General features: G+C 39.9%; 1 protein-coding gene across 3 annotated transcripts in view; it reads left to right on the top strand.

Moving 5' to 3' along the window:
• Nucleotides 1–8,528: 8,528 nt before the first annotated feature.
• The window catches only part of LOC136494649 (protein MICRORCHIDIA 7-like), a 29,561-nt gene continuing 23,804 nt past the window's right edge, over nt 8,529–14,285 (top strand). For 2 of the 3 annotated variants that reach the window (XM_066490820.1, XM_066490819.1), the window contains exons 1-5: nt 8,529–8,946; nt 9,894–9,971; nt 10,121–10,155; nt 10,241–10,331; nt 14,108–14,200. In XM_066490820.1, coding sequence (XP_066346917.1) covers nt 8,562–8,946; nt 9,894–9,971; nt 10,121–10,155; nt 10,241–10,331; nt 14,108–14,200 — 682 coding nt within the window. In that variant the 5' untranslated portion in view covers nt 8,529–8,561. The remainder of the gene's footprint in view (nt 8,947–9,893; nt 9,972–10,120; nt 10,156–10,240; nt 10,332–14,107; nt 14,201–14,285) is intronic. The other variant, XM_066490821.1, reaches the window with a different exon arrangement.

Raw genomic sequence — 14,285 nt, 5'->3', positions numbered from 1 at the left:
AGTAGAAAAATCGTAAAATAGTAAATGAGGACTTTTTGGAATCCTTGTCAAATTATATATGCAGTAGATCTATAATATGGCATGCTTTAGTTTAAAGTTTTTGCTGTAAAAATCAATTTGTGCAGTTAGGTTCTTAATACTAGTTATGTCTTGTCTTTTTCATAAATGCAGTTGTTATGCTCAAATAAATGTGAAATTTTTATGTAGTGCTAATAAGGTGATGGTTGTTGTTTGGTAAAAATTTCAGGAGTTTAGGCTTGATAGTTTAAGATCTATAAAAATAACAAATACCCTATGTTGCTTTGCTCCTATTCTAAATAGGACTGCATGTTTGTATTAATTGGCTCATTTAAGTTCTGAATCATGACTTGATTACAATACATGAGTTGTATTAAATTTCTTAAGCTTTTCAAAAAGGTAAAGAGCATAATTTTTGGTTAAGTAGATTTTTAGTTATAGTTGCTTACATTTCTATGGTGGTTTCTGCCCAAACCTAGATAGGGCTGCCTTATTGGTAATGCGTAGCCTTGTTAATAGCAGAATTAGCTCTAGGTGTTTATAATAAAGTTGTTTAGAATTTGCTAATATTTCTAAAAAGTCTAGAACCATATTTTTTGTACATGTGAAACTCTAGTTATAGCTGTTTAAAGTTGCATATCAGGTTTTGTCCATGTTTTGGACAGAGATACATTCATTGGATTAATTGACCTTGTTAACTGTAAAATCATCTTAAGATGAGAATAATAAAGTTGTAGGTAACTTCATCATATTTTTAAAAAGTTATGATTCATATTTGTTGGAGGTCTAGAACTCCAGTTATACTTCTCTGAAGTGCCTATCAGTTTTCTGTACCACTATTGTTTGGGCTGCATGTGTAATTTTGCTTGTATAATTATTTTCGTGGTATAAATGATGTTTTTTGTGGTTGTAGTAAATACCAAAGTTGTATATAATTTCATAATATAGCTTATGTTAAATTTTCCTGGCCATAGGCCTGATAATTTGGGATCTATAGATTTTATAAGTTCATTGTCAGGTTTTGCATGCTCTCTATATAGATCTGAATGATTGTGTTGTTTGACCCAACTAAGCTTTGAATCATGTCTTAGAGATAATAGAATAAGTGTAGTGATTTTCATGAGCTTTCCAAATTATTAAAGATCACTCCTTTTGTGGTCTAAATCTCTAGTTATAAGCTTGAGAAGTTTCAAGGCATAATTTGTTCAAGTCTAGACAGAGGTGCTCAATTGTGCTTGATTGACCTTATTAATTGAGGAATAACCTTGTGATAATAATAAACATATTTTAGATAATTTAATAAGCTTTCTATAAAGTTAAGGTTCATGCTTGTTTGATGTCCGTAACTCTAGTTATGCATTGTTGAAATTGCTGCTACTTTTCTGTCCTAATTCTATGTAGATCTGAATCATTGGCCTGTTTGACCTAGTTAGATTTGGAATAAGCTTTTGGTGATAATAACAATGTTGTAGTCAATTTTATTAGCTTTCCAGAAAGTCTAGGATCACCTTCTTTGAATATCTAGATCTCTAGTTATGGATAAAACAAGTGACTGTTGTGTTGTTGTCTAGATTTCTATATATGTGCTAGGTGATTGCTTTAGCTTGGTCTTGTTTCGGCTAAACATGTTGGTTAGTTTTTGATCGATGCATGGGTGCAATATCTGAACTTAAGTTCACTTGTGTGCCATGCCTAATATGCTTGCTATCCCTCTATAATAGGTTGTGTGATATTTAGTTGAATAACTCTAGGTGCCTATGTCTTGCATGATCTTAAGTTGCCTTGAATGCTATTATGTAATGCATCTCATATTACCATTCTTCATATTTATACACTTGCATCTTGCATCTCATCTAGGTACGCTAGATAAACCACGTGAAGGTTAGGATGTTGGAGCCGAACCTGAAGATAGTGTATGGTGGACCTATCCCGAAGATGGAAGGACCCCTGGAGTACATGCCTGAACAGGAGATGCTTACCAAGCGAGTGTTGTCTAACAAACACTGATCGAGTATTGGATTCCAGGCAAGCTTCGAAGCATTATAAGCCTCCTATATTTTTACAAATATTACTTGAGTCCTTTATGTTTGATGCATTAGGTTATAAGAGTTGATTGGAACTACTTGATGCATATAATTTTCTTGTTCAGAAATATACCTTTAATCCTGTGTAGGTCCAGGATCAAATATATGCTTAGCTATGCTTAGACCGGCAGACTTCGGGTGATTTCTTGTCATCTACGAGATATAGGTAGATATCGAAGCACGGTTGGCTATATTTGTTATCGTGGAAAAGAACCATGGGGTAATGTAAATGGAGGCCAGACGGAGTCTATGGGTAGGTTGACTCATGTGATTCTGTCTGTGCTGATTAAGGACCGTACCGTTATTGGCACTTTTGACAAGATTGAACACATGCCTATCACTTAGCTGGCCAGATAACTCATTTCAACCGTGAAGCCAAGTAGCTCAACTCAGGCCGGGCCCCGCTCTATCAAAGTGCGCACTCTGGATGGTAGTAAGGATGTGCGGGGAGCGGATCAATAGACCGTGGGCAAGCATGACCTGAGCGACCTGGTTCAGGACTGTGGGCATGCATGGCTTGAGCGACCTAGCTATCGTCAGTCCCTGATTGTGCAGCGCTGGGCAAACCCATGAAATGTGGACCTAAGTTATACCAAAGGTGACCTAAGACTACCTTGGCACAGGTATGTCTGGGTTTGTGTTAGAAATAAATTCTCAACTGGTTGAAATCGATTCGAATTGCCATCTCTCCCAGATAGTGAGACACTTGGTTAGCCCCAACATCGTAGTAATTGTATTATAGAATATGAGGGTTCGGATAAACAAGGAATTACTACACCGGCTATGATTAATATTGTATGCTATTAAAAGATATACCACATATTTGGCACATGTTAGTTGCTAATCTAGAGATGAATAGCTATAATTAACTTGATGACCAAAGAATAATTGTACAACTGAATTAGTCACTTTTTATGCAAAATATTGTCAAGCTAGCTCCACCTATAAAGCCTTGTATACTCTTTGGTGTCACTTTATTTCTGGTTTATAATGGGTAAGTCTAGTTGAGTACATTCGAGTACTCAAAGTTTATCCCACCATATTGTAGGTGAAGTTCTTGGCCTACTGAAGATGGTGGTTAACCACCGGTGGACTTAGTGACTCTATATTTATTTCTCATCTATATGCTTTTATCTGAGGATGTTACTTATGCTAGCAATGTATTTAGAACTTATATTAATGTAATCATTTGAAAGCTATGTTGTTTTCACTAATTGGTTTTGAAACCCAAACTTATATTATTATTTGTGAACCCCTTTGTAATATTATTTCTGCTGCAATTCTGTGTATGTGATGTGTATTTGCTTAATCACGCGATCTTGGTTGTGATGTTGATTTACTGAGATCCTTCGTGATACTCGACGGACTACTAGGTTTATATAAGTGAAAGTATGAGTGTGTCAATGTGTTAGCGGGGACAGTCGTACTTGATCTTGTATAAATTGAGTGGTTCTATCACAGCTGGTATCAGAGCAAGATTAAGCATAATACTGTTATATAAATAGTTTTAAAAATAAAGTTTTAGTTTTAAAAAGCCTATTTTGACTAAAACTTTAGCTATAGGCAAATTTATCAAAACTTATTTGTAAAACTATGCTAACGACATCCTCCTTTATGCTCAGTTAAAGACTATATGGTGTGCTATTGTATGGATGTCATTCGTTTGAATGGTAATATATGGATCACTATACCTTTATGCCTAGGTAAGAAGGTAAGTTGATGAGTGGCATGACCACAAGTGTGAGTGTGCGGTCGAGAAGAGCTAGCTTTGATATGACTATATACGCATGCTTGCATATGTGTATGGTGCGTATTTAATTGTGGGTAGCAAATTTAATGATCGGGTAGTTTTGATATGGAAGTATATATATATGCGTATATATATGGAAGTATTTAGCTTGCAACCTAAAGACTAGATTTTCATTTTTGCATATATAATTGTAGGGTTGTGCTGAAATGAATCCTTCTGTAGGTACGCTAACCACGAATGCATAGATTGACTAGCTATATATCGAGAGAGTACATGCTATGTCACTGATATAGAACGTGATTACCACCTTAGGCTAGTAATTTTGTGAGAACGAATAGGACGGTCATGCATCATGATTGTGCTTGTACATAAATATGCTTCCATCACTTTGTTTTAATACTAAGTAACTTGTGATCATGTGATGTTACTATCGTCCCTGTATGAAGCCAGACAAAATACCTTGTTCCATGCTGCTTGAATAGCTGTGCTTGAAGATAGTGTGTGATTAGCTTTGCCTTGTATGTTTACTTCTAAAGGAAATAGATGACAAGTTAATAGTTAGTAAAAACTTCACCTTTTTGAAAACAAAATTGCTAAATGTGAGTAAAACTTGTTTGGTAGAGATATCCACCTAATCAGTAAAAAGGAAAATTTAACACAAGCTAGATTATGAAATTAGCTACAACTTTGGTATTTACTACAACCACAGCAAACATCATTTACACCACGAAAATAATTATACAAGCAAAACTGCACATGCAGTCCACACAGCAGTGGTACAGAAAACTGATAGGAATTTCAAAGAAGCATAACTAGAGTTCTAGACCTCCAACAAATATGAATCATAACTTTTTGAAAATATAATAAAGTTACCTACAACTTTCTTATTCTCATCTTAAGATGATTCTACAGTTAACAAGGTCAATTAATCCAATGAATGCATCTCTATCCAAAATATGGACAGAACCTGATATGCAAATTTAAACAGCTATAACTAGAGTTCCACATATCCAAAAATATGGTTCTAGACTTTTTAGAAAGCTTAGAAAATTTTAAACAATTTTGTTATAAATACCTAGAGCTAATTCTGCTATTAACAAGGCCACACATTACCAGCAAGACAACCCTATCTGGGTTTGGGCAGAAACCGCCATAGAAATATAAGCAACTATAACTAAAAATCTACTTAACCAAAAATTATTCTATTTAGCTTTTTGGAAAGCTTAAGAAAATTACTAAAACTCATGTATTGTCATCAAGTCATGATTCATAACTTAACCAAGCCAATTAATACAAATATGCAGTCCTATTTAGAATAGGAGCAAAGCAACATATGACATTTGTTATTTTTATAGCTCTTAAACTATCAAGCCTAAACTCCTAAAAATTTTACGAGACAACAACCACCACCTTATTAGCACTACATAAAAATTTCAAATTTATTTGAGACAACAACAACATTTATGAAAAAGACAAGACATAACTAGTATTAAGAACCTAACTGCACAGATTAATTTTTATAGCAAAAACTTTAAACTAAAGCATGCTATATTATAGATCTACTACATAGATAATTTCACAAGGATTCCAAAAAGTCCTCATTTACTATTTTACGATTTTTCTACTAATTACTACAAATTTTCAAAGTTGATCATTGAAATCTACATAAATCAAAGAAAATGAATGCAAATCTTGCATCGGGAACCCTACAGTTTTCACAAATTAAACTCAAACAAACATATCCTTTTTGGCACTATTCCTCTAAGTCACGACTTCTTCACTTAACCCCCTTCCTTTTCCCTTATTCAAGCCCACCGTCCTTTGTCTTCTTCCTACAACAGAGAGTAGGGGACGGGCGTCGAGGAGGTCGAAACCCGACCGGAGGAGGGCCGGCAGCGATGGAGAAGAGTAGGGCGAGCACCAGCGGGCCCACGAGCATCTAGGGGACTGCTCGGCTTGGCCCAAGGCGGCCCTAGGTGGCCTGGCCACCTACGAGCGAGCGGATGTGGCGGGTACAGCGCGCTGGTGGTAGCCCTAGGGCGACAGCAGCAGGCTACCACAGGCGAGGAGGAGCGACGCATGACGGCGAAGGCGCCGCGGTGCACGGGAGAGGTAGAGGGAGCTCGAAGGATGAGTGGAGCGGTGGCCACGGAGCTTGGTGGCGGCGTCCAGGAGCACGCGCGACGCCAGAGAGCGAGGAAGGGAGAGGGGGAAGCTCATCGTGAGTGATGAGGGAGTGTCTGTCACCGTATTGACACGAGGGGAAGGCAGGGGCGCATGGCGTGGAGGTGGGACGCGCGGCAGCAATGGTGGGTCGCGCTCTGCTGCATGGTCGCCACGTGGGCATTCTGCCGAACATGTGGCGTGCGCGAACGAGGCCGACTTTCAGTCCAGATTTCGGCATCTTTAGAGCATATTCGTCCCTGGGTGCTTGAAGAAAATTTGTTACTCTTAGACTACACTACAACATTACTTAAGGAGCGATGGTTATTTGAGTTCTGCATCCTCGGGTAATTAAGCTCTAAGATGGCATTGTCAACGCATTGACGACGATTAACAAACTCCAAAATTGTTGGTCAAAACAAGGTCAAATGAGTGCCATCTTTTTGCACTCTTCTCCATAATGTATACTCCAACTTTTCTTTTGGGACCCGATCACGTTGCTTAACAAAATCACGAGAACACGAGATGCCAATGTCGATGACAATGAATTCTAGACTTAGAAAAATTTTAAGTAGTGAAAACAGCTATTGATTCAAAGTTTGAGCCTCGGTTTGACTTTCTTAAAAGCTGATCTAGCTCTTGGTCCAAAAATAAAGTTTATTCTACTCCACTTAAACTTCAACTTTATTTAAGGTGCAACTCTATGCAAGCACTATAAGCGATTAGTCAACATAGGTCAAAATAGCATCACGGTAAAGCTTAAATCAGAGTTTTTGATCAATTGAGGCATTTTCTTGACTTTTGCTCAATACAAACCCTTCATGAGTTTTGTTGTAGAGTTCAATTAGAGTTATTTGGGTAAGGTAGCAAGGTTTGGTTGATGACTTATAATTCAATTCACTTAATAAAGCCATCCAAGAGAGATTATAACTTATCATTTTATGTGACTTCTTGATTCCGAACTTTATGAAACTTTTTCACTAGTCAAGGTGGATGCATGTTGATATAATGTATATGAAATAATCATGTTTAACATTACTCTTGCATAATCTTAATAAGGGTCCACATGAAAATAGGGTGTGTTGCCCAAGTTTAAGTTTGAGCTCACTCTTGTAGATTTGATCTTTTGCCTTCAGCACCACTTAATATGTCATGTTTGAGCTCAAACCCATTGCTTAACTGGTGACAAACACCTGGGGTGTTACAGCCTTGAACCTGATGTATCGGGAACCCCGTCTCCATTACTTAGCAACATTGCGCCCGGGGGAGCTCGCAGGCACAATCAAGGCAAGTGCGGCACGTCGGGGCTAACGGCCGGCCAGGGCCGCAGCTCCCACGCGACGACCTAGAGAGCTCACGGGTGGGTGCAGTGAGGCCAATGGAGGTTACGAGCCCCGCGAGTGGGTCTCCGGCAAGCGCGACAGTCATGGGTGGGGCTCCGGTGAGCGCAACAGACACGGGCGGGGCTTCGGTGAGATGCGACAGTGAGCGTGACGACAGGCGCGGGGATGTGGAGGGGAAGGAGACTCGCGACGATGAAGATGCGAAACAGAACAAATTGAATTATTATTTTTTGTGTAACCAGTGGCAGTCGTGCGTAAATTCTCCCGACTCCACTAAAGTTGGATCTGGTGGAGCACCCCTTAAGGAGATCCATAAATTTGATGAATCCGAGGTAGATTCACCAATTTAGTGGAGCAAATCTACCAGTGGAGTAGGTGCAGTCGAAGATATTTGGTAATTTTTTTTAATCTAGATCTAAATTTGGTGAATCTAGAGTTAATCGAGCTATTAAAATGGCACATGTTTAAGTGGAAAAATTGGATCTGGATCTACGTTTGAGACTTTTCTCTGTGTGCCATTATAAAAGATCGTAATCTACTGTGTGCCTCTGAAAAAATTCAGCGGTCTTCAGCGCCACTACTCCAACTTTTTCGTGTCCTCCATGCACTTCCGTCAGTTTGGACTCTAACGCCGTCAAACTGCAGGTGTGAAAAGACAAAAATGCCCTTAAGTTCAAATATGTTATTAATTTTTTTGAGCATCTTAACGACTTCAAATGAAAAAACTCAAAACTAGAAAGTTGTAGATCTCGTCGAGATCTATAATTTTTATATAAAAATTATTTTCATTTAATTTCGTAAAAAAATATGATTTGATATGATTAATATATGTTACAAAAATCATATTATTTTTTTTCGGAATTAAATGAAAAAAAATTTATATGAAAATTATAGATCTCGACGAGATCTATAACTTTCTAGTTTTGAGTTTTTTCATTTGAAGTCGTTAAGATGCTAAAAAAATTAATAACATATTTGAACTTAAGGGTATTTTCGTCTTTTCACACCTGCAATTTGACGATGTTAGAGCCCAAACTGACGGAAGTGGCATGGAGGACACGAAAAAGTTAAAGTAGTAGCGCTGAAGACCGCTAAACTTTTTCGGAAGGAGATTACGATATTTTATAATGGTACATAGGGAAAAATCTTTCAACGTTTTGAGGTACCAAACACACCGGTAGATCAGATCCCTCGAGCCTTTTGATGAGAACATCAATGGTGAAAACCGAGGCGGCGGAGGAGCGGGGCCCCCTGTCCCGGACGCCGCCGACGCCGCCGCCGGCGGTAGCGGTCGGGGGTAGCGGCGGGAGGACCGCCACGGCGGTGATCGACCTCAGTAGCAGCGACTCCGATTCCGACGGCGAGGGTGCGGTCGGAAGCGGTAAGAGGGCGAGGGGCGCTGGAGGAGACGGCTCGGCGACGAAGCGGGCTAGGGTTTCAGCGGTCGTTGACCTGCCCCCGGGTTTCCTCGAGCCAATCCCGCCGCCGCCGCTGCCGGTGCCATTGGCAGCTTGTGCGACGAAGCAGTTCTGGAAGGCCGGGGACTACGACGGAAAGCCGCTCGGTGATGGGGTGGCTCAGCCGTCAGGTACTATTCTGATACTAAAACCCTTCTGCATTCTCCTTTTGTTTCATTAACAGTTTTCCTATTGAAGAATTCGAGGGCGGTTTAGTTCATTAATTCGAAACTTATGCAATCTATTGTGGTCAATTTTTTTGCACCCGTTATTGCTTTCTTATTTGGCTTATGAAAAAAAACATTGAAGGGGAAATAAACAGGTCCTTGTTTGTAAAAGCTTGTCCATGGATTTATTACAAATCATAACGCTGGACATGCAAAGTGTAGAATGATGGTTCTTGTGGCTACCGATTTTTCTAATATTGAATTTCCACGCTGAAATGAAATGCAATACTCTCTCTGATCCAAATTATAGTTCATCTGGCTTTGTCTCTAACATCGACTACCTTTTTAGAAAAATGCATAAACATTTACAATATCAAACTGGTTTCACTAAATTCTCCTTGTAATATATTTCGATACTTGATAGGGCATTTATCTGAACTTGTAGATGTTAATATATTTTTCCTAAAACTTGGTCATCAAAATTAGAGAAGTTTAACTGACAAAGGTAAAGTGAACTATATTTGGAATGGAGGGATTTAAATTACTACCCCCTCCATTTCATTTTATTTGGCGCAAGTTAGAATGATACGGTCTCCTAGATTACACTTTGACCATTCATTTGCTTTATATTATATTACTTATGCTTATAAACTTATAATCATTGGATAGTATAATTCCTTACAAATCTAATCATTTAAAGTTTGTATCATAATAGTTAAAAATTATTAGCCTAATTATTGGTCAAAGTTTTTAAAGTTTGAATCTTGATATGCGTGTGCGCCAGATAAAATGGAACGGAGGCAGTAGTACTAGTGTTATCGTGGTGTATGTTGTCGCCTGTGTTTGTATCTGTGATGTTTCTAGTTTTTTACTTAGTATTTTTCTTTGTTCTCTCCTGTTTCTCATTTCAGTCTCTGGAATGGATCATGTTCGTGTGCACCCTAGATTTCTGCACTCAAACGCAACAAGTCACAAGTGGGCCCTAGGTGGTATGGTCTTCCTCTTCATTTTGCCTTAATTCCTATCTTTTTATGTAACATGCTGAATCAGAGTTCTGACACACCACTCAGCAATGTGTTACTGAATTCTGTGGTAAACTAGTCATATTATTTGGCTAACCTATGCTATGATATTACAGCTTTGGCTGAGCTGCTGGACAATTCTCTTGATGAAGTAAGCTTAAATGGAAATATTAATCATTCCTTCTTTTTAAAAAGAATCCTTGCATGCTTATTTAGTAGTATGTATTGTTTTGAAGGTTATAAATGGAGCTACCTATGTGAACATAGATGTGTTAGAGAATGACAAAGACATCGATAAAGGGAAGTCCAGAATGCTTCTTGTTGAAGGTGCATAACTTCCTCATACTTTGCATTGTTTACATTATGTCAGCTGATATGATTATTTTTGTTTGCTTGATCTGACTAGAAGTAACAAAGTTTTCCTTTAGCAATGAGTATACCTCTTCTAATTCCTATTGAGGCTAGAACTGAATCTATAATGTCTCTTATGAAGCAAACCCCCACTAATGTTATTTCTCTTCCATGTTGCGCCACACCATCATCATGGTTTTGGATGTTCGATCTTAAGTTGCCATCTCCATCCTAACTGTTAGGGTCTGTTTGGTTTGAGGACAAAGGTGGATGTGATATGGTCATCCATGGGTTTCGGGATATGGATATCTTTGGTTGGATGGATGGGACGAGCCTTTTTCTGTTTGGTGAGATGGATGAGAGTGGATGAGATGAGAATACTTGAATAACTGTACTTACATTATTTAAAAGTAACAACTAATTATACAATAATAAATATGCACCAATACTAATTTTGTCATGGTAATCTCTAATTACAAATAAAATATGTTAATTAGCACCACTATTATTAAAATGCACTAATCAACATATTAGCATTTATCGAAATTAATCTTGCCATTATAATTACTAAGCAATAATATAACATACTAATAACCCTGAATGAAGCCATGTGGCCCCTTCGTGCAACTTTTCATTTCATCTTTCAGCATGCACGCATTCTGCCCCCTGTTTGTGCAGCTTTTCATTTCATCTTCCAACATGTGCATGCAAGTTGCCTTTAATTTGCATCATATCATAATGACCTCCCACACCTCTTGATTGTCTCCAATGGTCCAATCTAGAACTACAGGGCACAAGAAATTGTCCGCTTCCCGCATAGCAAATGCACGGCGACAGTTATTGATCTTGCATTGTGCAGCCATTGAGCAGAAGCCACCACCATACCAGATGCAGATTGTTCTTTGAACTCCAATTCTACTACTGCATCTCCTTGGCTCATCTGACATTGTTGCCGCCGCGTCCCAGTTGGCAACCCCCAGTTTTGTTGCATGTCGGCAATTCTCTCATCATCACCATGGTTTCCTTTTCCCCTCGCCAATCGTGTGGCATATGCGCTCATCTACCGGCACTTTGTTGACTGGAGCTTTGCTGCATGCACAACACCAACAGTGCACCAATGTCTGATCGGCAACAGCCTCAAACCCACATGCGGTGACCACATGCGTCACCGCATGTGACTGATCTATTTACATACTGCAAGGTCCTGTGCTCCACCAACAAATACACAGTTAGACCGTCAATGGTTTCATCGAACTATATCAAATGTTGTCCATGGGAAGACAGATTGTGGGCCCAAAAGATTTATGGTGATATACTGATATTGCAATTTCTAACTTTATGTTCCATGACTTTGAGGTCATCACTTGATGCATGCCATAATGTGTACTTGAGAACATTGAATTTAGCTTCAAAATTAAATTCGTTGCAGAAAAATTTTGTTCTTGAAGTTCTGTAACCTACATCGTACCTCCTAACAAGAATCATCTTATATGGACTATGCAATTTCCCAAAACCTACCTCCTAACAAGAGTCACATTATATGCTGAGATAAGCGCTCATTTATAATGGCCTGGTGCAAGCGGTAGAGTCTTACCGCCTGTGACCGGAAGGTCCTGGGTTCGAGTCGCGGTCTCCTCACATTGCACAGGCGAGGGTAAGGCTTGCCACTGACACCCTTCCCCAGACCCCGCACAGAGCGGGAGTTCTCTGCATTGGGTACGCCCTTTTTTATTGCATCAGACTGTACGAACGTTATTTGACTTTTGTTTTAGTTCCTATTAGTAGGGTGCAGGTATTGCAATGGATCTAAACAACCAATCATCACAAGGCCACTTGAATATCATTGTGTTGATGATTTCATCCTGGGTAAAGGATCCTCTGTTGGACATGCATATGTGTGCTTAAGTCAATCTGCAAAATCCTCCAAGCTGGAGATGGTAGATCCTACTATCAGTTATTTAGTATCAAATACAAAGAAACAGTCATTTGACTTTGGCAAATGCCTTGACTTGTCCTGTTGTATTGATTTGAAATGTTGAGTGGAGTTGGCTATACAATATTTTATACGATGTCATTTTCATGTGTTAGAAGTGTACATGAGATGCCATTATAATTTTTCCATACTGTTAGAATGGCAATATCCTAGCCATTACTAGCCCTCATATCTTGGCCATTATTGGCCCTAAATTCAGATCATATCTGCATTGTACATCCTGTATGGATTAGGCTAGATTAGATGACATTAGAGCATTTTAATTCTTTTCCTTACATGTACACTCACTTTTGTGTAAATAAAGCCATATATAAATGGAGAAATGATTATGCTCATTCTATTCTATTAGCTTTCATGGTATCAGCCTTATACATATCCTGCCTTTCTCCTCATTTTCTCTCTTCCTGCTCCTCTCTTTCTCACCATGGGTGAGCAGCCACAAGCAGATTCTGCTGCCACACTAGATGCATTCATTGCTGCTGCTCTTCCCCATCCACAGCCAGCTAACATTGCTGCTGCTCTAGCAGCCATCAACGTCCGCTCTCATATCCCTTTTATTCTAGAGCTCAACTCACGCAATAACAGCAGATGGCATGAGCCTTTCCACACTCTTGTGGGCAAATTCAGTGCCATGCATCATGTTGATGGCACAGCAGCACCAGAGCCTCCTACACCTGGTTGGAGGGCAACTGATATGCCATGCACTCTCTCATCTACTACTCAGTTTCAGAGGAGATCCTCAGCAGTGTCCTCATGCAGGATGCCACGGCACATGCCATCTGGACTGCTGTCGAGGGACTCTTCTATGACAACAAAGCTTCATGTGCCCTTGTGCTTGAGGCGGAGTTCTGGACCACAGAACAAGGTGACCAGATGGTGTTCCAGTACTCGCAACGCCTGAATACTCTGGCCAACTCTCTGTTATTGGCCAACAAGGCTCCCCTGACACTCTGGTGTTGCAGCTGCTTAGTGGTGGAGCTTGATCAAGGATATAGGAGGGGCTGGTCTATATAATAATTAGGCATTAACCACCCATGAACAGTACCAAAGTTAATGTTTAGCCAGTGAAAAAACATAATTGGCAGCAGGGGCCATGGCCCAGCTTGGTCTCAACCAAGCTCCGTCCATGCAGCTGCTTCGGGGCCTGAACCCCAGCTTGCATTCCATGGCGGTTATCATTAAGACGCAGTTCCCGCTGCCATCCTTCCTCCAGGTTTGCTCCCTCCTGGCTCTTGAGGATGAGGCTGATCTTCGCAGCAGGAAGCCTTCATCGACCACTGGTCTCCTCGCCTCCCTCTGGCAGCAAGTCCAGCACCCCTCCCTCCAGCTCAACCACTGGGAACTCGACTCCTGGAAGTTCCTGGTGCAAGAAAAACAAGCTGCGCAATAAGTCTTGGGACTCCAAGAGCAATGCTTCTCATCCGCAAGCACTCACAGACCTCAGCTTCCCCACCTACAATCCGTGGACTGGTACTTTTCAGATGTGGCCAGTGCCTCCCACACCTCCTGCTGTCTCTCCTCAGGGAATTCTCAGTCGTGGTCCAGAGAGCACTGTAATAGGCATCTTCTTGAATGAACTCATTCTAAATAACAATCGGCTTAGTGCTATTTTTGATCCTGTATGTATGCAATATACAACTTGGCAACGTAGGAAATCTGTGATACATCTGTCAGATGATGTGGGTGGACCTCTGGAGCCACTGCTGGCATTCAGGTAATCATGTTATAGCTGATTCCTTTTCTTGTTAATTGCCCACAGATGATGGTGGTGGAATGGACCCAGATAAAATGCGGCAATGCATGTCCTTGGGTTATTCAGTTAAGAGCAAAGTTGCTAGTACTATTGGACAATGTGAGTTTTGAAGAATAAATTGTCTTAGCCCATAAAATATTTTGGTCAAAGTTTGATGCATTCAATGTCCTTCATTTTTTGCCTT

The sequence above is a fragment of the Miscanthus floridulus genome, chromosome 11 (assembly GCF_019320115.1).
Source record: "Miscanthus floridulus cultivar M001 chromosome 11, ASM1932011v1, whole genome shotgun sequence".
Taxonomy (NCBI): Eukaryota; Viridiplantae; Streptophyta; class Magnoliopsida; order Poales; family Poaceae; genus Miscanthus; species Miscanthus floridulus.
The sequence above is the reverse complement of the archived record's forward strand: the minus strand, read 5'-3'. Positions and strand labels throughout refer to the sequence as shown.